At 57.0% G+C, this 20371-nt stretch overlaps 4 protein-coding genes across 11 annotated transcripts in view; 1 reads left to right on the top strand and 3 right to left on the bottom strand.

Annotated features, from left to right (window-relative positions):
- Positions 1-4: 4 nt before the first annotated feature.
- Positions 5-3864, bottom strand: CFAP73 (cilia and flagella associated protein 73). Of its 2 annotated transcripts, XM_064466157.1 has the most exons (7): positions 2837-3861; positions 2046-2154; positions 1757-1861; positions 1489-1689; positions 1146-1367; positions 692-850; positions 6-593 (listed from the first exon to the last, which is right to left on the bottom strand). In XM_064466157.1, the coding sequence occupies exons 1-7, from the start codon at positions 2893-2895 to the stop codon at positions 447-449; spliced, it is 1002 nt and encodes a 333-aa protein (XP_064322227.1). In that variant the 5' UTR covers positions 2896-3861; the 3' UTR covers positions 6-446. The 2 variants fall into 2 exon arrangements, with proteins under 2 accessions (XP_064322228.1, XP_064322227.1); XM_064466158.1 differs by lacking the exon at positions 1146-1367 and having other exon boundaries at positions 5-593; positions 2837-3864.
- A 155-nt stretch (positions 3865-4019) lies between these two features.
- Positions 4020-13226, bottom strand: VSIG10 (V-set and immunoglobulin domain containing 10). Of its 2 annotated transcripts, XM_064466155.1 has the most exons (8): positions 12973-13160; positions 11922-12206; positions 8111-8392; positions 6979-7272; positions 6323-6433; positions 5800-5812; positions 4754-4914; positions 4020-4594 (listed from the first exon to the last, which is right to left on the bottom strand). In XM_064466155.1, exons 1-8 carry the CDS (start codon positions 13055-13057, stop codon positions 4527-4529), a joined length of 1299 nt encoding a protein of 432 aa, XP_064322225.1. In that variant the 5' UTR covers positions 13058-13160; the 3' UTR covers positions 4020-4526. The 2 variants fall into 2 exon arrangements, with proteins under 2 accessions (XP_064322225.1, XP_064322226.1); XM_064466156.1 differs by lacking the exon at positions 4020-4594 and having other exon boundaries at positions 4788-5812; positions 12973-13226.
- A 1492-nt stretch (positions 13227-14718) lies between these two features.
- Positions 14719-17450, top strand: PEBP1 (phosphatidylethanolamine binding protein 1). Its single transcript, XM_064466698.1, has 4 exons — positions 14719-14897; positions 15236-15345; positions 15962-16062; positions 16536-17450. The coding sequence occupies exons 1-4, from the start codon at positions 14763-14765 to the stop codon at positions 16751-16753; spliced, it is 564 nt and encodes a 187-aa protein (XP_064322768.1). The 5' UTR covers positions 14719-14762; the 3' UTR covers positions 16754-17450.
- A 1484-nt stretch (positions 17451-18934) lies between these two features.
- TAOK3 (TAO kinase 3) overlaps positions 18935-20371 on the bottom strand; it is a 95319-nt gene continuing 93882 nt past the window's right edge. For all 6 annotated transcript variants that reach the window (XM_064466691.1, XM_064466697.1, XM_064466692.1 and 3 more), the window contains one exon: positions 18935-20267. In XM_064466691.1, coding sequence (XP_064322761.1) covers positions 20106-20267 — 162 coding nt within the window. In that variant the 3' untranslated portion in view covers positions 18935-20105. The remainder of the gene's footprint in view (positions 20268-20371) is intronic.

Genomic DNA, 20371 nt, shown 5'->3' with positions numbered 1-20371 from the left:
TCCTGACTCCTTTTTGTCCTTGCCGTGAGCAGCGTGCTGGGAGGGTAATTCTTCCCACCTTGGGCCACCCCCAGGCGCACTCCTAAAATAACCAGGTGCTGTGGGTCCACCGTCAGGTTATATTTTGACAGGAGACACCCTCAGACATACACGAGCAGCAGCTCCCCCTTCCTCTGTGGCGGCTGGGTCCCGCTGCCCACGGCACCCCTTGCAGGAGGGTACCCCAGGGGGTCGGGCTCTGCCCTGAGGGTCCCTGGCCCCAGCCCCGATGTGGTGGTGTCTCAGTGCGTCAGCCACTGCCATCCGTGTCAGCTCTCATCATGGGGATTCCCAGACGTGTCAGGGAGTGATCTCCATCCCCAGGGCAGGTGGCGGGGGTCCTGTGGCCCTGTGCTGGTCATGGCACTCTCTCCCCAGCCCCAGGAGTGGGCAGTTGTTCCCAGGCGCTATTCCTGGCTTGGAGGCACCCTGGCCCGTCCCTGGCGCAGTGGGCGCGTGCTGGTAGCCATGGGCAAGCGTGGGGGACATGGCCCCGGCTGCCTGGGGCGCAGCTCGGCACAGATGGCAGCCAGGTCCTGCATGCAGAGCAGCACCTGTGGAGATGGGGACCTTGATGCCGCAGCCATCCAGGGACATGTGTGTCCCCATGTGCCTCCCAGCCCCGCTGCCCAGGGGAGAGAGCTACGCTGACCGTGTCCAGCTGGGCCTCGGTGTCCTCCAGGGCCACGTCCATGGGGACCTTGAGCCGCGTGGTGGCGAGCTGGAAGAGGTTCAGCACTGCCAGCTTGATCTGCCCCAGCAGCAGGGTCTTCTGGGCGGCCGTACTCTGGATGTGAGCCCAGCGGGACTCCTGGTGGACAGAGCGACAGAGAGCCCTGGGCACCCCCAGCCACTGCCCTGTGTCCCCTGCACCCCCTCCCGCCAGGAAGGGGGGACCCGGGAGTCCTGGCTGTGTACCCCACCATGCAGTTACTGATGATGCTGTCTGGGAAGGTGGGGACCCCCAGCACAGCCCAGGGGGTGCCACCCTGTTTCCCACCACCACCACATTGGGCATCTCCCCTCTGCAGCACACTCGGGGTCCATAGCGAGGCCCCTCTCCCTGGGGTGGGGTCGCTGCTTGGGCACCCCATGTCCGCCCTTACCCCCTGGAGCACATCATGGCGGGCGGCCTCCAGCTGTGCACGGAGCTGGGTCAGCTCGTTGTTGGTGTGCAGGAGCTTGCTGCCAGCCTCCTCCTGGTACTGCCGGAGCTGTGCCCAGCCCTGGGCTAGCTGCTCCTGCCTGGCTTCTGCCTGCTGTTCCAGGGCTGCCCGTGCCCCCACCAGCGCCCCAAAATGGGTCAGCATGGCTGGGATGTCCTGGAACTGGGCAGTGGGAGGGGGCTGAGACGCTGCGGAGGGCTGCTGCCCTGGACGGGGTTGGCGCCTCGCGAGGGGCTTGGGGATACAGCGGGTGGCACCGTCGGACGGGGACCCCCATGCTCACCTGCCCTGTCCGGGCCAGCACGTCCCGCAGGTAGTCACCGAAGCTGCGGAGGCTCCGCAGGCGCCGGGCCAGGCGCTCCCTGCGCTGTAGCAGCCCCGTGAGCTCCTGGTGCAGGCGGGCAGCCTCAGCGCCCTGCCCCGCCGCCCGTGCCCGCTCCTCGCCTGCCCGCCGCAGTGCCCGCTCCTGCCTCGCCGCCGAAGCCTGCGGTGTGGGGACAGGGTCAGCAGGGCCCCGATGGCCTGCCCAGCCCCAGCCCCTGCCCTGGCACCTTGAGGAAGGCATCGAATTTGAGGATGACGTCCTGGAGCTGGTCTTTCCGCTGGCCCAGCTGCTGCCGGCGCTCCTCCAGGCGCTCCATCCTGTGCTGAAACTCCTGCGGGATGGCCGAGCGCTGAGAGCATCACCCCACGCCAGCGTGCCCGGCCGGGGGGGACGGCTGCCAGCCCACGAACGGCTGAGCATGTGCCTGCCAGCTGCTTGTATCCCATGGCATGGCACAGCCAGGGCTGCAGCCCCCCGGGGAGGGGGCACATGGAGGGGCTGGGGGCTGCCTTTACCTCCCGCTGGCTCTGCAGCACCTGGTCCACCTCTGCCACCTCCCGCCTCTTCAGCATCAAGCGTGTGGAGGGCAGCAGTGCGGCGGCATCCCATGCTGGCACCGTCCTGCTGCAGGTCGTATGGAGCTCGTTGTGGTGAGGTGGGGCGGGAACAGGCAGAGGCACCCACCACCGTGGCAGGACCAGGACCCCCAGGGACCCCCCCCCCGGCCTGCTGGGGCTCAGCACCGGGAGCCTGGCTCTCCCTCCCATCACCCACCCTCACCCCTGCCTATCCCGCCCGCTTCAGCCTCCCCCCGGCTTGGGAGGGGAGTCACAGCACAACCTCAGCTTTCTGATGAGACCCCGGAGGATGCCCCTGCCTCCCCCAGCCCACAGCGAGGCAACGGGCTCTGCAGATCCCCATTCCCAAGGGCGGCAGCAGGAGTTCTGTCACCAGGGAGGGCGCATCCATGGGAAAGCCAGCTGGGAGCATGTTGGGCAGCACACGGGCACCCAAGCGTCCTGGCATCTCTGGATGTGGTGCAGATGGAGCCTGGACACTTCCCAGGGTGCCCTCTCCTCCCTGGGTGCCCCAGCTGGGACACACCACAGCCCCCTGCCTGGGGACCCAGCACCCACCCAGTGACACCCTGGGGACCCAGCGATGGGAACACAGTGACAGACCACTGGGGAGGTGGAACACGCTGGCCCTGTCGCCAAATCTTTGCTCGCCTCCAGCCAGTGGCACTGGCCGTGGGAACCAGGTGGGCAGCCGCCTGTCCCGGGGGGGACTGGGGGGTCTCACTCACTGCAGCCGCAGCTTCTCCCGGAAAGCTGTGTGCAAATGCTTCTCCAGGTTGAAGGACATCTCACCCGGCGTCCCCTCCTTGCCGAGGGGCCGGTGCGGAGGAGCTGGGACACGGGGCAGCCGAGATGGCGGCAGCACAACACCGTTGCCAGGGGCAGCCGGAGGCTGCTGCAGCTCCCACGGATCTTCCTGGCATGGCTCCAAGCCTTGCTGGCGAGGGGGGGTGCTGGGGGCTGCCCCGCTCCTCTGGGCCGTGCAGAGGCTCCCTGGGGACAGCCAAGGTCAGTCCCACCAGGCTTCTTCCCCCTGGGGCTCCAGGGCTTCCCGCCTGCACCCCGTTCCCCTCAGCCCTTGGACCCTGCTCCAGCCCCTCAGAAACCTCCGCTCAGGCTCCATGCCCCTTCGGGGACCACCGTGCACAAACGGACCCCACCTGCTGCTCCACCAAGTGCTGGGGTCCCCCCACCCCGTACCCCTCAGCTCTCCGCCATCTCCTGCTGTTCTTACCCACGGCCTCGGGACGCTCAGACCCTGCTGCTTCACCCATGGTGCGTACGCTGCTCCTCTCCGCGTGCCCCAGGGGCGCCTCCTTCCCACCCCACGTGCCACCAGGTCCCCTGCGCTCCCCTGTGCGTGTGCTCATGCCCCCCGTCACCCTCCGCACACGCTCAAATCCCGCGTGCACTCACTTCTCCACCACCCGCCATGCGCTCTCGTACCGCTCCCCGCTCCCCGCTGCGTACCCCTCTGTCCCCCTCTTGCAGAGCCCTCCACTCCCCTCCAACCTCCGTTCCACCCCATCCCGCGCTGTTTGGCCATGCCCACGCGTGCGTGTCCATCCCCTCCTCTCTGTCCACGCAGGCTCAGATCCCTCCCTGCTCCCCTCGGAAGGCACCGCTCCTCTCCGTTGTCCATGGCGTGCCTTTTCAGTCCCTCCATTTACTCCTGCAGCGTGCTCGGACTTGATCAGTCCCTCCATCCCTTCCCTGTGCACTCTGGCCCCTCTGCTACCCACCCTACAGTTCCCCTCTGCAGCTGCCCTGATCCGCCCCGTGCAGATCCCGCTCCCTTCGTCCCCTCCCTGTACAAGTTCCCTCCATCACGGTCAGGAATCCCCCTCAAAACCACACCACAAGATATGGATTAACTCCCGACTTAGGTACGGAGCAACATTTCAGACGGACTTGGGGAAAAATATTTATAATAAAAACCCAATTAAGCCTCCCTAGACTCGGCATCGCTCGTGCCCTGCCCGTGCACCAGCTACCCGTTATCCGGGGAAAGGCCCCGCGGCGACTTTCCCCGTCATGCTCCTCGTAACCCCAGTACTGCTCGTGGCGACTGGGCCAGAATCCCATACTGGTATTCGACTCTGTCTCAGGCATCAAGATGAGTGGGCTACTGGCACCCACTTCCCAAGCTCTGCCTGTGCTGGGTGCCAGCTTGTTAAAAAGGACACCTGAGACAAAGAGGAACATGAAAAGAGGAGAGAAGAAATGGAGGAACATGGCTGGGGAAGGACGGAGTGAAAGCTGGGGGAGCGGCGAGCGGAGGAAGAAGCGGGATGCTCTGCCCAAGCCAGCCCGCCGCAGGACGCCAGCGGCCCACGCTCAGCCGCACGGCAATGAGGACGTGCTTGATGCTGGGCGTCCAGCTGGGGCTCTGCGTCCTTCTGCAAGAAGGGGTGGAAACTATGTGCCTTGTGCCTCTTCTCTCGTTTCCTGCAGGGAGACCTCACTGCGCTGCTCGCCATCGTCACCTACGCAGGGCACAGAGCAGCAGCATCTCAGCAAGAGCCAACGAGCCAAACAGGAATGCCTCCCTCCCCGGCAGCTGCTCCTGGAAGACCCCCAGCTTAGCAGGAGAGCAGGTGGCTCCTGCTCCAGAACTCGGCCAGCAGGCAGGCACCGGGGCTCACCTTCCGTAAGGCAGTTGAGGTGAGCAGCCTGGATGCTGTTCCCATCGACCAGCACCATCGCCTCGTGCTTGGTGGAGCTGCTCACCGTCTCCTCTTCCCCCTTCCCCTCATCCTCGTCTTCTGAGTCCACCAGCACTAAGACATCACCTGAGTCTTGATTCCTGTGAACAGCAGAGCAAGCGGAGGTGGGCTGAAAGGCTGAGGACAGCCCGTCCTGACCCCTCTCTCCAGCCTGTGCCTCCTCAGGCTTTGACAACACTCTACACCGAAACAACCGCTTTTGATGGACTCTTCCAACCCTGCACTAACCGTGTTCAAAGAACAGCTGGTTTCGGACCCTGCCAGCAGCCACACCACCAATGGCATTCCGCGTTGCTTCCCACGCGTCCTCCAAAGTCCTCCGACCACTTAACGAATATTCCTGCACTAAACTGCATGAGCCCCTCCCGAGTGGAGTTATTCTCCCCTCCCATGGGGGAAACAAAGATGGGGAAACAAAGGCACTCAGAAAAGAGTCTTCCCATGCCGCAGCACCACAGCTGTAGGAACAGGACCAACGGAAGGGAGAGGGGCCAGGAGGGGTGCGAGCAGCAAGCAGAGAAGAAGTTGGTGCACCTGAACCCCAGGAAGGCACTTGTTCACATGCAGCTGTCAGACATCCCTCCTGAGAGGGGAAGGACACGGGCAAACACCCACACAGAGCGGCAGAGATGGCCATTTCTATTTACTCTCCAAGTTTTGGGCTCACCTGTGCCAAGGAACAGCTCTCCCGCACAGCCCCCTCCACACTAATGTTTCCAGCACCATCCCTGCGCATCCCAAAGTGATGCCACTCCTGATGATGCTTTCCTCTCCCTTCATCCTCCTGCTCCCACACCCTCACCAAGTCTCAGTCATGCCCGCCACTGTGGGAGGCACAGCTCCCACATACGAACAGCTTTGCTCCTGCCGCTGAGGTGGATTCCCCACCCCACAGGGAGATCACCACTGCCGGGAGGTGGACTAGCGAGGCCACGCGGACTGGGCTGGGCAAAATCCACACTAACCTGAATGCAGCACCTGAACGGGAGAGAAGGAAAGGGAAAAACAGCGTTAGAAACTGGCCCCAGGGCAGCCCCCCGGGCAGCGCGCTGCTGGTTTTACTGTGCAACCCCTGCCAATGCTGCCTGCAGTAGGATGGTCACCGGCAGCCACATGTGGGGGCATGGGTGTGAAGGTGACCTGCCCATGAAGGCAACGAGAGCATCAGAGATCACAAGGGAAGGGGAGAAGGCCCGCCACAGTACAGCTCCCTGGAGAAGGGAAGGGGAAGGTGCCTGAAGCACTCAGCTGGGGAAGGGCCTTGTGTTTCCAACCCATCTGCCTCCAGGGCTGACAGGGTTTTGGCGAGGAGCAGGACGAGGCCCACGGGCTTTTGGGCTTGGCCTGAAGCCAAGGACTGATCACCCAAGGGTGATCATCAGTGGCTGACTCCAGCACACCAGAAGGGACAACCAGGTTAGGGATAAAACCAGGCCACCCCAGGAAGGAGTAACCCCCTCCCTGGCTTGTGCAGAGCGGAGCTCCTACCTCTCAGGCACAGGAGAGGATTGTAGTACAAGACGACCCCGGTGACGGTGAGAATAGCCAGCAGGGACAGGACCACCACTGCACCCACGACCCCAACAATGTTCACCGGCTCTGCAGAGAGGAGACACGGGAGGCCAGCTTGTCACCGGGACGTGGATGGATGAGGAAATCTCAATGCAAGCAATAGAGCAGGTCCCGGTACTGTCTCAGCTCCCAGTTCCCATTATTGCAACAGTCCCACCAGCACAGGGGGTGAGAGTTTCAGGGACTCATAATTCATTGATATAGAAAACGCAACAGGGAGACCCCTATTTTTATGTCCATGTACATTTAGTGAGAGCAAATCAACCCCTGCCCGTTGCACCTTGAACAGCTTGAGCCTTGGAGGTGATCCTCTGTGCCCAAAACCTACAGGAGGGACTAAGGATCTCCTCTCTCAGGCCCATTATGCCAAGGTGAGGGGAATCAGGCCTTTTCACCCTGGGATGAACGGAGCCAGTCCTGCATCTACACTTGCTTCAAGTCAAGTGTCAACAGGCAAAGAGGGCTCTTAGTGACAAACGGAGCCCTTTGGGGGCTTGCCAATGGCCCTCATGAACTGGGTCCCTGGCCCCTCCTCGCTCCCTGCCGCAGCAAGCCCAGGCAGCCCCACTCACGCTTCACCGTCAGGCAGACGAACAACTCCCTCAGCCCCACGGGGTTCTGCGCCTTGCAGACGTAACAGCCCCCGTCGGTGCCCTGGGAGCAGTTCTGGATGGTAAGCCGGGACACGTTGCCCTCCTGGGCGATGAGGTACCTCCCTCCGGGCTGGATCTCCACCTCTGGCTGGGTGATGCTCCTCAGCCAGGTGAGCCTCGCTGCCGGGGTGCTCTCAGTCACACGGCATGTCAGGGTCACATTGTCACCCACAAAGCAGGTTTTTGGGGGCTCTGATTCCAGTGAAGGGATTTCTGAATGGCCCAAGGGGAAAAAAAAACAACAGAAAACGAGTCAAGGAAGAAATGGAGGAGTTCAACATAACAAGCAATCAGCCATCTGACTGATTAATAATCATTAACAGAAGGAAGTCAGACAGGAGTCCGGGACTTGAGTTCTGTGTTTGACATTCAGCTCGCTCACGAGGCTTCAGCAGCCTTCCAAGGAGCGATATGAGCAACTTTCACATTGCTCAGACCTTTTTTTGACAGCTGCCTTTATACCCCCAGGGAAAAATGGCCGGAGGGCGGCCAGTACGAAGATGGAAGAGAGGAGAGGCAGCCCAGGAATTTTCCTTGGGATCAGCAGAGCTCTTTTGTAACCCTGACAACCCTTGGAGGATAAATACAGCTCAGGTTTTCAAAAGCCACTTTAGTTAGTCCCCTTAGATGCTTGAAGGGTGCCTGGGGACATGCACGATCCTTCTGCTATAGACCCAGACCTGCCAAACTTCATCTCAAGACGAGCAAGGCACTAAAACCACCTCTTACTCTCACAGAGGACCAGAGTGCTTGCACAGGTGAAAAGCTTGGCACAAGGAGATTTATTGGCCCCTGAAGATGTACCCAAAACCAACTCACCTGCAACTATGCTGTGATGGACCTCAGCTGCAGGACTTCTGTGCCTTGCACAGTCACCTGTGCACAAGGCAAGCCCTGCCATGCTGCCTCGTTACCATCTCCTCCTGCAGCAAACGCCTGCAAGCCTGGCTTGCCCGACCACTGCTCCAAAGGACAGAGAATGACCAGGGTACCTGTCTGCCCCACCGTTGGCAGGCTCATTAATAGTTAATAATGAAGCAAGTCAACTCACTTATCTCCACAGTGCATGCAGGCTCCTCCTGCTTGACAACATGGCTCCCGACACACTTGAACACTTTGCGGTGGGAGAGGTGGGAGCTGTTCAGTGTTTCCACGTGGGTGTCCGAGGAGCTTGTGGAGCTGATGATCCAGCTTGAGTTCTCCAGGTCGTGCCCCTCTTCTCTCCAGTGCAGGGTGGGGTGGGGGTACCCCCCAGGCCAGCTGCAAAACAGCTGCAGCATCAGCCCTGGCAAGGAAGTCTCAGCCCAGCACTTTGGGGTTGAGTGCGGTGGATCTATCAGCAAGAACAGCACATGGTTAGAAATGTTTCCAAGTCACAGCTCTCAGCATCTCAGGGCTGGAACCCCTGCAAGTGCTTCTGCTGGGCATCAATCCCCTTGAAAGTTTTCCTGGCTTCCCTGCCTACCCTGCTCCCTCACCTGCGTCCCACAGCCCCAGGGGAGTACAGCTCTGAATGACAGCCAAGAGGGACCAAGCAGGAGGCTGTCCTGCAGAAGCCATCCCAGCAACCGCAGCCAAGCCCTGTGGGACTAATGCACAGGGAGGAAACAAATTATTGTCATGGCTTGATCCAGTGGAGATGAGATAAGCATCTGAAAACACAGGGGGAGAACAAAATCTCCACACTGCCCTTGGTCCTCATGCCACAGCTACAAGGGGGTGACACTGATTCATGCTACTTGAGAACAAGCCTCTGCCTCTCCCTGTTGCTGGTACAAGCACTCGGACTTCCCAAGGGAACATGGAAAGCATCAGGGCTCTTGTCCACGGACAAGTAACCAGCTTCTGAGAGCCACCAGCTCGAAGCCAGGGCGCTTCCGCAGCAAGCCCAGCACATTGTTGAAGGAGGAGGCTGTTCCTTGCGTACAAGACGCTCTGGCCTGGTGACTTCAGCTCTCAGGGTCAGGGCCATGGACGTGTGCCACTGAAGCCAGACCAGGCGTGCCCCACTCCGTGCCAGCACCACTGTCACTGCCATGTGGGGCCAGACGGTATTACTCAGCCACACGCCATGCTCTGTATCCACACCGCACTGCAGCAGTGGGGACAAACTCCAGCAAAGAACATAGGTAGGGTAAGTCACTGCTGGCCTCATGCCAGGGCCGCTTGGTAACCACCACAGCTATGTTTGTTATTTAAATACAGAAACAACTACATGATGGCAGGAGCAGGTCAGAAGCCAATAGAATCCCAAGAGCAATCTGTTTGGGCAGAGCAGGGCTCACATTTCATGCAGTATGAGTTCCTGACTCTACCCCATCAGCTGGTTTCAGACACACCCTCCCGTGCACAGATACACACGCGTGTTCATTTAACAGCCATAGGGATTCTGGACTCTGATCCAGGCAGAATTAGCACACTGCCTCTGTGGCTGACTTGCCTAATCCAGCACTGAACAAGACCCCACCAGGGATCAGACGCTGCCAATGCAAGCCCCACACAAGAGGTGTCAGGGCAAGAAAGTTCTCTACAACACTTCCTCTGTCCCAGCTCTGGGGAGATCCCATAACTGATCCCAAATCCTGGCTGTGGTTAATAAGAGCAACCTGTCAGCCTGAATCACCAGGAACTACCCCGCGTCGAGAGGCGGACACAGCCTTTCCAGACGTCTAGCCAGACAGCTGCCCCTTTTGTGCTGCTTCCAGGAACCTGCTCCTGAAGCCATCAGCTTTACATCTTGAACTCCCAGGCTCTCCCCATACAACTCTGCTCTTCTGCCTAAATGCTAATTGCAGATCTATTCCCAAAATGTTAAAAACTCCAAAACCCAAAAACCTCCCACCCCCTGCAACCAAAAAAACCTCAGCAACAAGGACCCCATGTCCACAGGAGGGCCAACAGCGGCTTCTATCAAACGGCATGCAAACATACCAAGGAATTCCTTGTAGGTGTGCAATTGCACTTTTCCTTCACGCCATGTGCTTCCTATATAAACCAAACACAGAAGAGCAGCTCAAGGCAGGGCTGCACCTGTGTCCTGTTGCTAAAATGTTTCTTCTACTGCTTGTGGGTGTTTTTAATGCAGTTCTAAGCAGAAAGAGAACTTTCTGGTACAACCCGTGGGATGGGTTGAAGATTGTCAGCTGGTAAGTCCCACGTGAAGCCTACAGAGCCTGGGTGGCTCTTTTACAGCGGTGCCAAGTCTGTGTCTGAGAGGTTCACTCCAGCCCAGTTGGAGCGACTGTGAAAAATGAGGGCCCGTGCTTCTAGTGTGAGGTTGAAGAGCTTCAGCTTCTAGCCTTTGCTGATGCTGCTTCTGCTCCATCAGAAATACCTCTCTCACCTACTTCAGGGCACACCACTGTCCCATATCACCTTTGTAACCTTTGGAAATTAATCAACACATTAATTCCATGCTAATAAATGAAGTTCAGGGTGCAGTACTAGCACTTGGCATGCCATAGATATTTTTTGCTCGTGAGTGTTTTGCACCAGTGCTCCAGATTCAGGGTTCCCCCCTCCTAAGTGCCACGCTTACATATATATATATATTCTCTGAAGCAGCCTAGGGTTCAATTAAATTCCTTCACTGCAGCCCTCTCTGACCCTCCAAACCCCGTCTACAGGTTCCTTGCCCCAAGAAGGGAATTTTTCTTTGTGTGAACTTCCAGAGATTTAATCTGTACAAAACAGGTACAGCTTTTACAACACACACCCTCCACCAAGCACCGAGAAGGAAGGAACACCCTGAATGCAAACAGAAAACAGGCCTCACGCATGGCAGGTGATGACGGAAAGAAAGGAAAGGACCAATAGCGCACACAGTGTCACCGAAAAAGCCAAAGTGGCAGCAGTCTTTCCTTCTTCTCAACCCTGTAATATGGGCTTGGCCAGCATAAAGGACAGCAGGTCGCTGCCCAGGTCTGAAGGGCCAGGGCCTACATCACATCTGATTAGACTTGGTGAAGGGGCCAAGAGCGGTACCAGCCACAGTACCTGCGCTCCCTGCTAACCTGGAGGGGGCTCTTCCCACAGAAGAGACGGGACATCTGGGCGAGATAATGATTCCCTGGCAGAAGCAGAAGAACCTGCACCAGCAGTATGCAAAGTCATCGACTTGAATGCTCTCCAGCCTCATCTTCCACCTGTGCTGTGAAGATTTCTAAGAGAATGAATAAAATAGGGATGGAAATAGGAGTAAGCACCAAAAGACACAGCAGGAAAAAAAAGCTGAAGGAACGGCCTGTGCTGATAACAAGAGGCACCTTCCCAGGACACTGCTCCCAGCAGTAAATTTGAGGGACGTGGTGTTTCCCTCAAAATCAGAAAGCTGCACTCTCTTAGACTTGTCAGCCTAAGACTTACAGACAACTTGTCAGCTGGGCACCTTCCGTCCTCACACCAAAAGGATGGCAACAAGGAACGGCACAGCACACCTATTTCAAACATGTATTTCCATCAAGGGAAAAAAGACAGTGAGCAGCAGCCCACACCCTAAGACTTACGAAGGCACAAGTCAGCCAGATGCCGAGGCAAAGGGCCAATGTGGAACAGCTGCAGGATATGAAAGACCTGTTCAAAAACTAGTTTATCATCACCAATGAAGAGAGAAGTGATGCAGTGAGGACTTAACCGCTGGCATCCCATCCTCTGCATCGCACAAAACTGATCCTTCCCAGACCGTTTGGACACAGATCGCTCTGCTTGGGAGCCAATGTGTAATTAAGTAGCACCAGCCTGCTCACAGATTTTGCACAATAAGGCCACCTTGCCCTATTTTATGTCATTTTTCCACCGGTGCCAGATGAACCTGGGGACCTGTGAGACTCGGGAGGAAATTCACAGGCACGGGACGGACTTACTGGCTACCAGGAGCTGGACCCTGTGCTCATGGTCCGTCTTGTTCAGCACTTCCTTGCAGGTGTAGTTGCCTTCGTCCTGCAGGCGCAGCTCTGTGATGCGCAGGGAGCTGTTGTCAACCAGGGAGAAACGGACGTCTGGGGGCAAGGTGACCCTCGAGGAGAAGAGTGGGGGGAAAGAGTGTGGATCCCCTTGAAACCAGACCACCTCGGTCGCTTCTTTGGAGACATTTCGGCATAAAAGGAGGATGCTTCCCCCAACCTTCCCAAAGACCACCTCCTCTGTTCCTGCAAAACAGAAGGGACAGTGTTAGGGACCTAGGGAACCGGCAAAGCCCCCTTCCGTCAGCAAAGAGCTGGACATCTGATATACATCAACCCTCTGGGGTGCTTGTTAGGGGGGCTCTTGACAAAGGACCTCCAAGTTGCATTTGGCAGCTAACAATGTTTAGTGCAGTCACACAATCCGGAAGAGGGACACAGCTTAAAAGGCTCAAGAGGAAAGCAAGGACAAGCTGTTTTTGCCCAAGAGAGGAGGGCAACAAACAAACGACCTGAAGAAGCCAAAGAGTGGCGTTAGAGCACTCGCAACGCTGGGCCACAGCACTGTCCACGCTCAGCCAACGTTCTGCTGGACCGCCCGTGCCAGTAGCCTCACCCCTGCACCGCCCAGGGCAGTGCACGGTATGGAAAAAGGAGACGAAAACCACCCCAATGTTGGTGGCCATCGAGGAAGATGACACAGCTGTTGATATCCCCCGTTCGCCTTTCCCACTGTCTCCTTTCCCTGCTAAATGGCACCTGGACCCTACAGCCAACTCGAGGGTCTGCAGAAGTCCCCCCTTCCACCAGCCCCCTCAGCATCTGCCCTGCTTGCTTTCAAAGGGGAATCTTGTTACTTTCAGCACAAAAAAATTATGTGTTGTTTTTTTTTTTAAAAGAAATCAGTGCTGGGGAGCTGCCCTCTGGGGCGCAGCGGGCTGAGGTAACGCTGGGAGGGCTCTAATGGACACCCACCAGCGTTCGCTGCTCCCCTCCCCTCGGCCCCCGCTACCTGCGGCCTCCCGGCGCGGCACCAGCCTCCAGACGCAAAGGGCGAGGAAGAACCGGGCTGGCGGCGTCCCACCGGGGAACCGCATCGCCGTGCGCCACCGCCAGAGCCTCCCGCCTCGGGGAGGCGGTGCTGCCTGGCCTCCGCCCCGGCGAGCGGGTAGGGACGGCGGGCGGGCCCGTCCCGATCCGCCCGCCCTCCCTGCCCGCTCGGCGGGGCCCGTGCAGGGGTCGTGCATCAGTCCCCGCCACTCAGACCCGCCGTCTTCCCTGCCTGCCACATTGGGCGCCCCCCCGGCCCGGCCCTGCCCGGCCCGGCCCTGCCCGGCCCTGCCCGCCATCTTGGGGGGGGCGCCCCCCCGCCATCTTGGGCAGCCCCCTCAGCCGGTGTCCCTGCCCAGGCACTGAGCTTGGGCGCAGTCCTAGTGTCGGGAATGTTTAATGCAAGAAGGATGGTGTTTCCTCAGGGCAAAACTAAGTGAAGGTAGTGAAACCCCTGCCTGCCCAGAGGCTCTTCCATGATTCAGCCACTTAGAGACACCCCAAAAGAAGTGGGAGAGGGAAAAAGAATGTTAAAAGACTGCAAACATGCCACAAACTTCTTGGGTATGGGCAAAAAAAAAAAAAAAAGCCAACAGGCAGCATCTTAAACCAAAGCTGGAGAGGAAAAAAGCAGAGCACAGATGGGAGGAGGCAGCAGGTGGGAAGGGTAAAGGCTGAGTTTCTCCACAGCTTGGGGGCTTGGGGTGTGTGTGTCCCAAGGAAACAAGCAACAAGGAAAGGGAAAGGTACAAACGTTTTCAGTTTCTTTAAAACTGTCCCTGGGATTCCCCAGGGTGAGTGTAACAAGGCACAGCCAGCATGCTGTTAGGTTTCAGCGGCAGATGCATTACAAGAAATTGTCCCAATGACAGGTTTTTCTGCTGACTGATGCCAAGTGACCCAACGGGCCTGCCTTGTCCACCATTGCAGACAGCAAACTTCCAGGGAGGTTTGTTATATAGAATAGAATCATAGAAACATTAAGGTTGGAAAAGACCTCTCAGATCATTAAGTCCAACCGTCAACCCAACACCCCCAGGCCTCCTAAATCACATCCCCAGGTGCCATGTCTACATGTTGTTTGAACCCCCCCAGGGATGGTGACTCCCCCACCTCTCTGGGCAGCCCGGTCCGAGGCCTGACCACGCTTGCAGTGAAGACGTTGTTCCCAATATCCAACCTAAACCTCCCCTGATGCAGCTTGGGGCCATCTCCTCTTGTGAATTTTGATGAAAATTACTACATTACATGTAGTAATACATAGATTACTTCTCTGCGTAACACCACAACAGGGTCTGTAAAGCACGTCGGTGTCCCCAGGTCCCTCCAGCACACCTTACTGCTTGGGGAAGGCATGAGCATGGCCAGCTCTCCAGCAGCCGTAACACCGGCTAAGGTGTGCATGGAGCAGAGTGCTGAGATCCACGGGGCTGCCGCCACTGGGCCCTGGCACATAAATTATAACCTAATTAATGGCAGCGCCAAGGCCGTTAAGCAAAGGCAGCAGTGCCGCTGCTGGCACTCTCCGGGCACTCGCGCGGGCTAACGCCGCTGGGGACCGCGCCCCCTCCCCCCTCCCCGGGCAGGGGGCGCTCTAACAGCCGGATCGGGGGAAAGGCTAGGGGCGCGCCGCCGCCAATAGGAGCGGCGCGGCGCGGCGCCTCCACCAATAGGAGCGGGGGGCGGGCCGAGCGTGGCGGTGATTGGTCGGCGCGGCCGCAGTGCGCCGAGCGGAGCGGAGCGGCAGCAGCCATGCCGGTGGACCTGGGGCTGTGGAGCGGGCCGCTGAGCCTCACCGAGGTGGAGCAGAAGCCTGCGCACCCGCTGCGGGTCAAGTATGGCTCCGTGGAGATAGACGAGCTGGGCAAGGTGCTCACGCCCACTCAGGTGAGCGGGGCCCGGCCCTGCGCCCCGGGGGTGTGTCGCACGGGGGCGCGGCAAAATGGCGGGCGGCGGCCGGGCCTCTTGCGCCTTCCCTGCGGCAGCCCCTGCCGGAGCCTCCCCGGGAGCGGGGGAGGACGGGGGTGCCTGGCCTTGCCGTCGGCTCCCGTACGGGGACGGCGCGGGCAGGCCTGGCTCCGTGCCGCAGGGCTGTTGCAGGCCGGGTGGGAGCTGGCACGAATGGCCTTGAACTCCGCGGCTGCCGCTGGTCGCAGGTAGCCTCCATGTGCAGTGCCGCGCCGTGCAGGCGGCAGGGCCGGCTGCTAACGCTGTCGTTCCTCCAGGTCCAGCATCGCCCCACCAGCATCGAGTGGGATGGCTGTGATCCCCAGAAGCTCTACACCCTGGTGCTCACAGACCCAGATGCTCCCAGTAGGAAGGACCCAAAGTTCAGGTAACGGGGCTGGGCAACTCCCTGTCTTGCCTGGGGAAAATGGAGCATCCCTCTTGCTCTGAGCGGAGGCTTAGAAGGAGGTTGGGAACGTGCTCTGCCTAAGGTGCAGCAGGGAGGCTGTGGCTTAGGGTAGAAACAGTGTCCTTGCATCTCTCCTTGAGACAAGGAGAGCACGGGGAGGAGCAGCTGCTTTTGCCAGGGTTGGCTGGAGGTCTGTCGTAGCTTGGAGAAGCAAAGCGTCTGCTGCTCACTGTAATGTGGTATGTGCGTGAGTTGGAATTAGGTCTGTCTGTGGAGTCTTAAACCTGGGATCAGCTCGCCTTTCTCAGATCAGGCTTGGAAGATTGTGGAGTACCCGCTCCTAGGGGTCAGGCTCTGGGTTTCCTGGAGCTGCAAGGCAGGATGACGGAGCTGGGTTTGAGAGGCCCTGTATCCTGAAGGAAGCATTACCTGCTCTAGGACTGGCACTCTTTGCATTTGGCAGACCAGGCATAGCATCTGTTAGAGTCAGTTACCCTGCACTGACAGCCTTATGGCAAAGCAGCAGCTTGGAGTAACGCAGGGCCTTAGCTGGGGCTGTGATGCAGGGTGATTGGTTTTTGCCTTTTCCTTTCAGGGAATGGCACCACTTCCTGGTGACCAACATGAAAGGCAACGATGTGGGGAGTGGGACTGTGCTGTCAGATTATGTTGGCTCAGGACCTCCCAAAGGAACAGGTCAGTACCTGCCTGCAGCTGCGTGTGGATCAAAGGCAGCGTGCAGGGTTGGGCAGGGAGGCTGTAGAAAGCTGTCTGCCAGCTTGGAGGATGCTGCATGGCTGGGCAAACTGTGTGCTGCGCTGCAAAAACAGCTGTGCAGGAGTGCCTGTACACCTGTGCAGAGCTGTGGCCAGCACAGGCACACATTGCCGCTGTCCTTGTGCTGTCTGGTGACAGGCCTGTGCTGTTCAGCCTGCAGTTAGTAGGCAGTGTTGCCTGGTGGGGGGGAGCGCACGCCTAGGCAGGGCATGAGCCATTCAGGCACATCTAGTGCATCTTCTCTAAGCTCCTTTAGCTCCGCCATACTTGGCCCTCTGCTCCTAGAGAACGCAAGCGTCTGTTTCCCTGCGCTCCTGGAGTCACCTGAGAGCGAACCTTAAACCTGGGAACTGCAGGTGACTGGCACTTGTAACACCATCTCCTCCCCGCAGGGCTGCACCGCTATGTGTGGCTGGTGTACGAGCAGCCGAAGCAGCTGGCCTGCAACGAGCCCGTCCTCTCTAACCGCTCCGGTGACAAACGAGGGAAGTTCAAGGTGGCTTCTTTCCGCAGCAAGTATGAGCTGGGGGTGCCAGTGGCTGGCACTTGCTACCAGGCAGAGTGGGATGACTATGTGCCAAAGCTCTATGAGCAGCTGTCGGGGAAGTAGGGTGAGGGGAGCTGAAAAAGCACTGTGCAGCACCCCCTGCACCCCTGGAGACCAGTCTGGTCAGAGCACGTCGCTGTAGTTCTGTTCGATTAGTGAGTTGAACCCAACCGCTCCCGCACTGACTGCCAGAACTGTAACCCTGTCCCTGTCCCAAATGTGCTTTGGTGTTGGTGGTCCAGACCTGTGCTGTAGCTGAAGCTGACTCCCGCGGGTACAGGCGATGACTAGCTAGACAAGCTTCTGACAAGGTGTCCCTGTAAGGGCCACCCCTTCCCGGCTGAGCCGCTGAAGGGAAACCAAAGCCTTTGCAAATGAGCGTCACTTCGGAGCGTCTTTGCTGTACTGAAATGGTGTTGTGCAGCAGTGGTGTGGGTACAGAACCACTTCTGGGGTGGTGCTGGCTGTGTAGTCCCCCCTTTCCAGGAGAGGAGAGGGCAGTTAAAGGGAAACTCCCCATTTTCTTTTTTATTTTTACCCTCAAGTATTTGGCCAGTGCCTCCACCTCACTGAAGCGAACCACTAAAGTAGTGAAGGGATAGCTGGTAGGAGGAGGCAGGGAAGCTGGATTATAGCACGACTTTCTGTTCTCTGTTGCCACTCAAAGCTGAGAGACCACTTCATTTTTTTCATGTTCTGTTGTGACCTGATGTCAACGTGCTGTTTGCTCACAGTGCAATTAAAAACTTACCAAGGTGTGGATGGTGTGGTTGTCTTCTTGGGGGACGAGGGGAGCGCTTACAGGAGCAGCCTTGTGTCATCTGGTTCCTTTCCTTCTCCTGACATTAAAGAGGCTGGAGCCTCTGACAGGAGCTCTGCCCTCCTGGCAGCGCTGCCTGAAACAAGTGCCGATACTGGAGGAATGCAGCTCTTGTCTCCAACAGCCTACCTGGTACGCATCGCGGTGTACGCGCCAGCTGCAGCTTGGTGGCGCAGGAAAGGCTCACAGCAAACGGAATGCTGGCAGGCTGGCTTTAGAAATGCAGAGAGGACACTTCTTTTCCCAGGCTACCCCTCACAATCTGGGGTAATTCATCCCCTGAAAACCTTCCATCGCCTGTTACCAACCTTGTCGTTCCTTGCAACTGAGGCAGCTCCCAGGTACGTCCTGTGCCTTGGCCAGCTGTGGGGGAGCAGAGGAGCTGTTAAGGAGCCCTTCCCCCTGCTCTGCCAGCCTCCCTGCAGCTGGGGGAGCCCAGCGCCTGCCTGTCCTTGGGGATCTGGTGCTCCCTGGAGGCCTCCACCCCGCCACCCCGCCCCGCAGGAGCCCGCCCCGCCACAGCTGAGCCCTGACTGCAGGTTTCAGCTCCTGTGAGAAGCGCTACCAGCGTTGCTGACCTGAAGCCGCTTCGCAGCCAAGCTGCAGGCTCCCAGTTTCCCTGATCCTCCAGCAGCTTGCAGTGAGGCTTGTGGGTGTCTTCTACATGCTTAAAGCAGAAAATGAACCTTTGGTCCAGCCTGACCTCTTTTAAGAGGTTAAAAAAGATTAAGCCAATTAATTTCATAGAACTAGAAGCCGCCTCCCTTTTTTGAACTTCCTCTCTCAAAGGTCTGCGGAACAGGTATCGAAAACCTCAACGCGCTGCAGCAAGGCCCTGTAAAAATCAGTGACTGGAACTAAGAAAGGTGGTTGGTTTCTGCCCCAAAGCAGATATCCAACCCAGCCATTGAAACATTTAAATATTAAAACAGGATCGATGGTTTTTCAGGAAAACATGCCCAACTACTCAGGACCAAGAGCCACAAGACCGAGCGTGTCGGGCGGGTGGACACACGCAGGACCAGCTGCGCTTCGCCACGCGCAACAACGGCTGAGCCACCTCGGGCCTTCTCTGCCTGAAAGCAGGACATAAAAAAAATAAGGCACAACCCATTAGCCTAAAAACCTCCGCTGCCGGGAAAAGGGGGTTGGGACCGAGGCCCCCGGGGTTCGCCCGGCCCTGCGGGCGCGGCGCCGGGCTGGAGCTCGCTCGCCCCTCTTCGCGCGTTGCCGGGGACGGGCCACGAGCCGCTCTTCCCACAATGAGACAGCGAGGCGTTGTGATGAACACTTTTATTTACAAATATAATTAAAAGCTCTGACAGTTATTCATGCTCTTCCTTGGAACCTGAAAAATGTTGTTTTGTTGGAATTTTTTTGTTTTTTGTATTTTTTTTTTTAAAGTGCATGCAAAAGAAGTAAAGCCTTTTTTTTTTATCTTTTTATTGTAAGAAAATACACAGTTTGAAAGTGTGAATAATGCAATATTTATGACCAAGATCATGGGGTTGGGGGTGGACTTGGGGGAGGAACACAAACAAAAAAGAAAAAAAAAAAAAAAAAGAAAGAAATTAGAAATAAAGGGCTGGGGATGATCTGACAGACAGTGTTGAACTCCAAGTACTGAACCGGAGGGGGGGGTGGGGGGGTGGCTGGGAGCAGGAGGGAAGGGGGGAAAGAAGTAAAAAAATTTTTGATCAGAGAAACAGTTAAAATACAATATGAAAATAAGTAAAAGCTCTCCTTAAATTCCTTCTATACACAAAATACACGATTTGACGAAGCCCAATTTGTGCTACTGGGATCCCGTGGGCTCATTTAAGTGTATTCACATTCTCTGCGACAGCAGAAAATGATTATGATACAATCAAGAATATGCCGAGGGCCGAGGTCTCGTCCCCGCCTCGCCTGGCATGGTTCTTCTAAAAATCACCAGATCTTCGCCCCGCCCCTCCCCACCCCCAAAAAAGTAATAATATGTCACCACTGATATGTACATCACGATTAAGGTTTTTTTTTTTTCCTGTAAAATGTATCAAATTTTTCAATCTTTAATAAAATTTTTTATTATTTAATTATTCCTGATGAATAAATACCAAAAAAATAAAAATAAAATAAAATTATGCAGCAGCTAGTTAAGGTAAGGCTGCGGATTTAGTCTCTCTCCCCCTGGGTTTGTATATATCATTTGATTACTACTTGTTTTTTTTTTTTTGCTTGTACTTTCATTGATTGGTGGTAAAATGAGTGATTGCTCAAAAGCAACATACATCCACTTTTTTTTTTTTTTTCTCCATTAAAATTGTCTCCAAAGTTTTCACTGAAACATTTTTAATCATTGCACAGAGACATCAATACTGTGACATACTATGGAAAAGACCGCCAGGAGCTGTCCTGCACCGGGACTTGACACAGGGGGAAAGGGGGCCCCTGATGGAGTAAGAATATACAGGCACTAGTCCGACACGATGTCAGTAAGAGAGACAGAAAGAGAGAGAGCACGCCCGTCAACATGGGGAATGTTGGTTTTGCAAGTTTTATCATTATTTTGTTTGCTTTTTGTCTTTCGTTTTTAAATGGCAAAGAAATTTAATCTCATCTATAGTCCTCCTTGGGATATTCTAATGTGACCAAATTCCCAAAGCCCATTCGCAAGCTCTCCATGTCAAACGTTTCACTCTCTCGCTCCTGCCTTTCCAACAGAAACTTTATCCTCTCGCTGCGTTCCTTCTGGAGGGCGGCCAGCTCCTCTTCGATCTGAAAGAAGCACAGTCGGCAGCCCCTTAGCAGAGCGCGACCGCCGCGGGTACAGCAGCTCCCGGCCGCGTGGCACCAGGCACGCCGTGCTGACCCCGCCTCTG

Source organism: Phalacrocorax carbo, chromosome 15 (genome assembly GCF_963921805.1).
Source record: "Phalacrocorax carbo chromosome 15, bPhaCar2.1, whole genome shotgun sequence".
Classification (NCBI taxonomy): Eukaryota; Metazoa; Chordata; class Aves; order Suliformes; family Phalacrocoracidae; genus Phalacrocorax; species Phalacrocorax carbo.
Note: the sequence above shows the minus strand (reverse complement) of the source record. Positions and strands in the feature narration are given on the sequence as shown.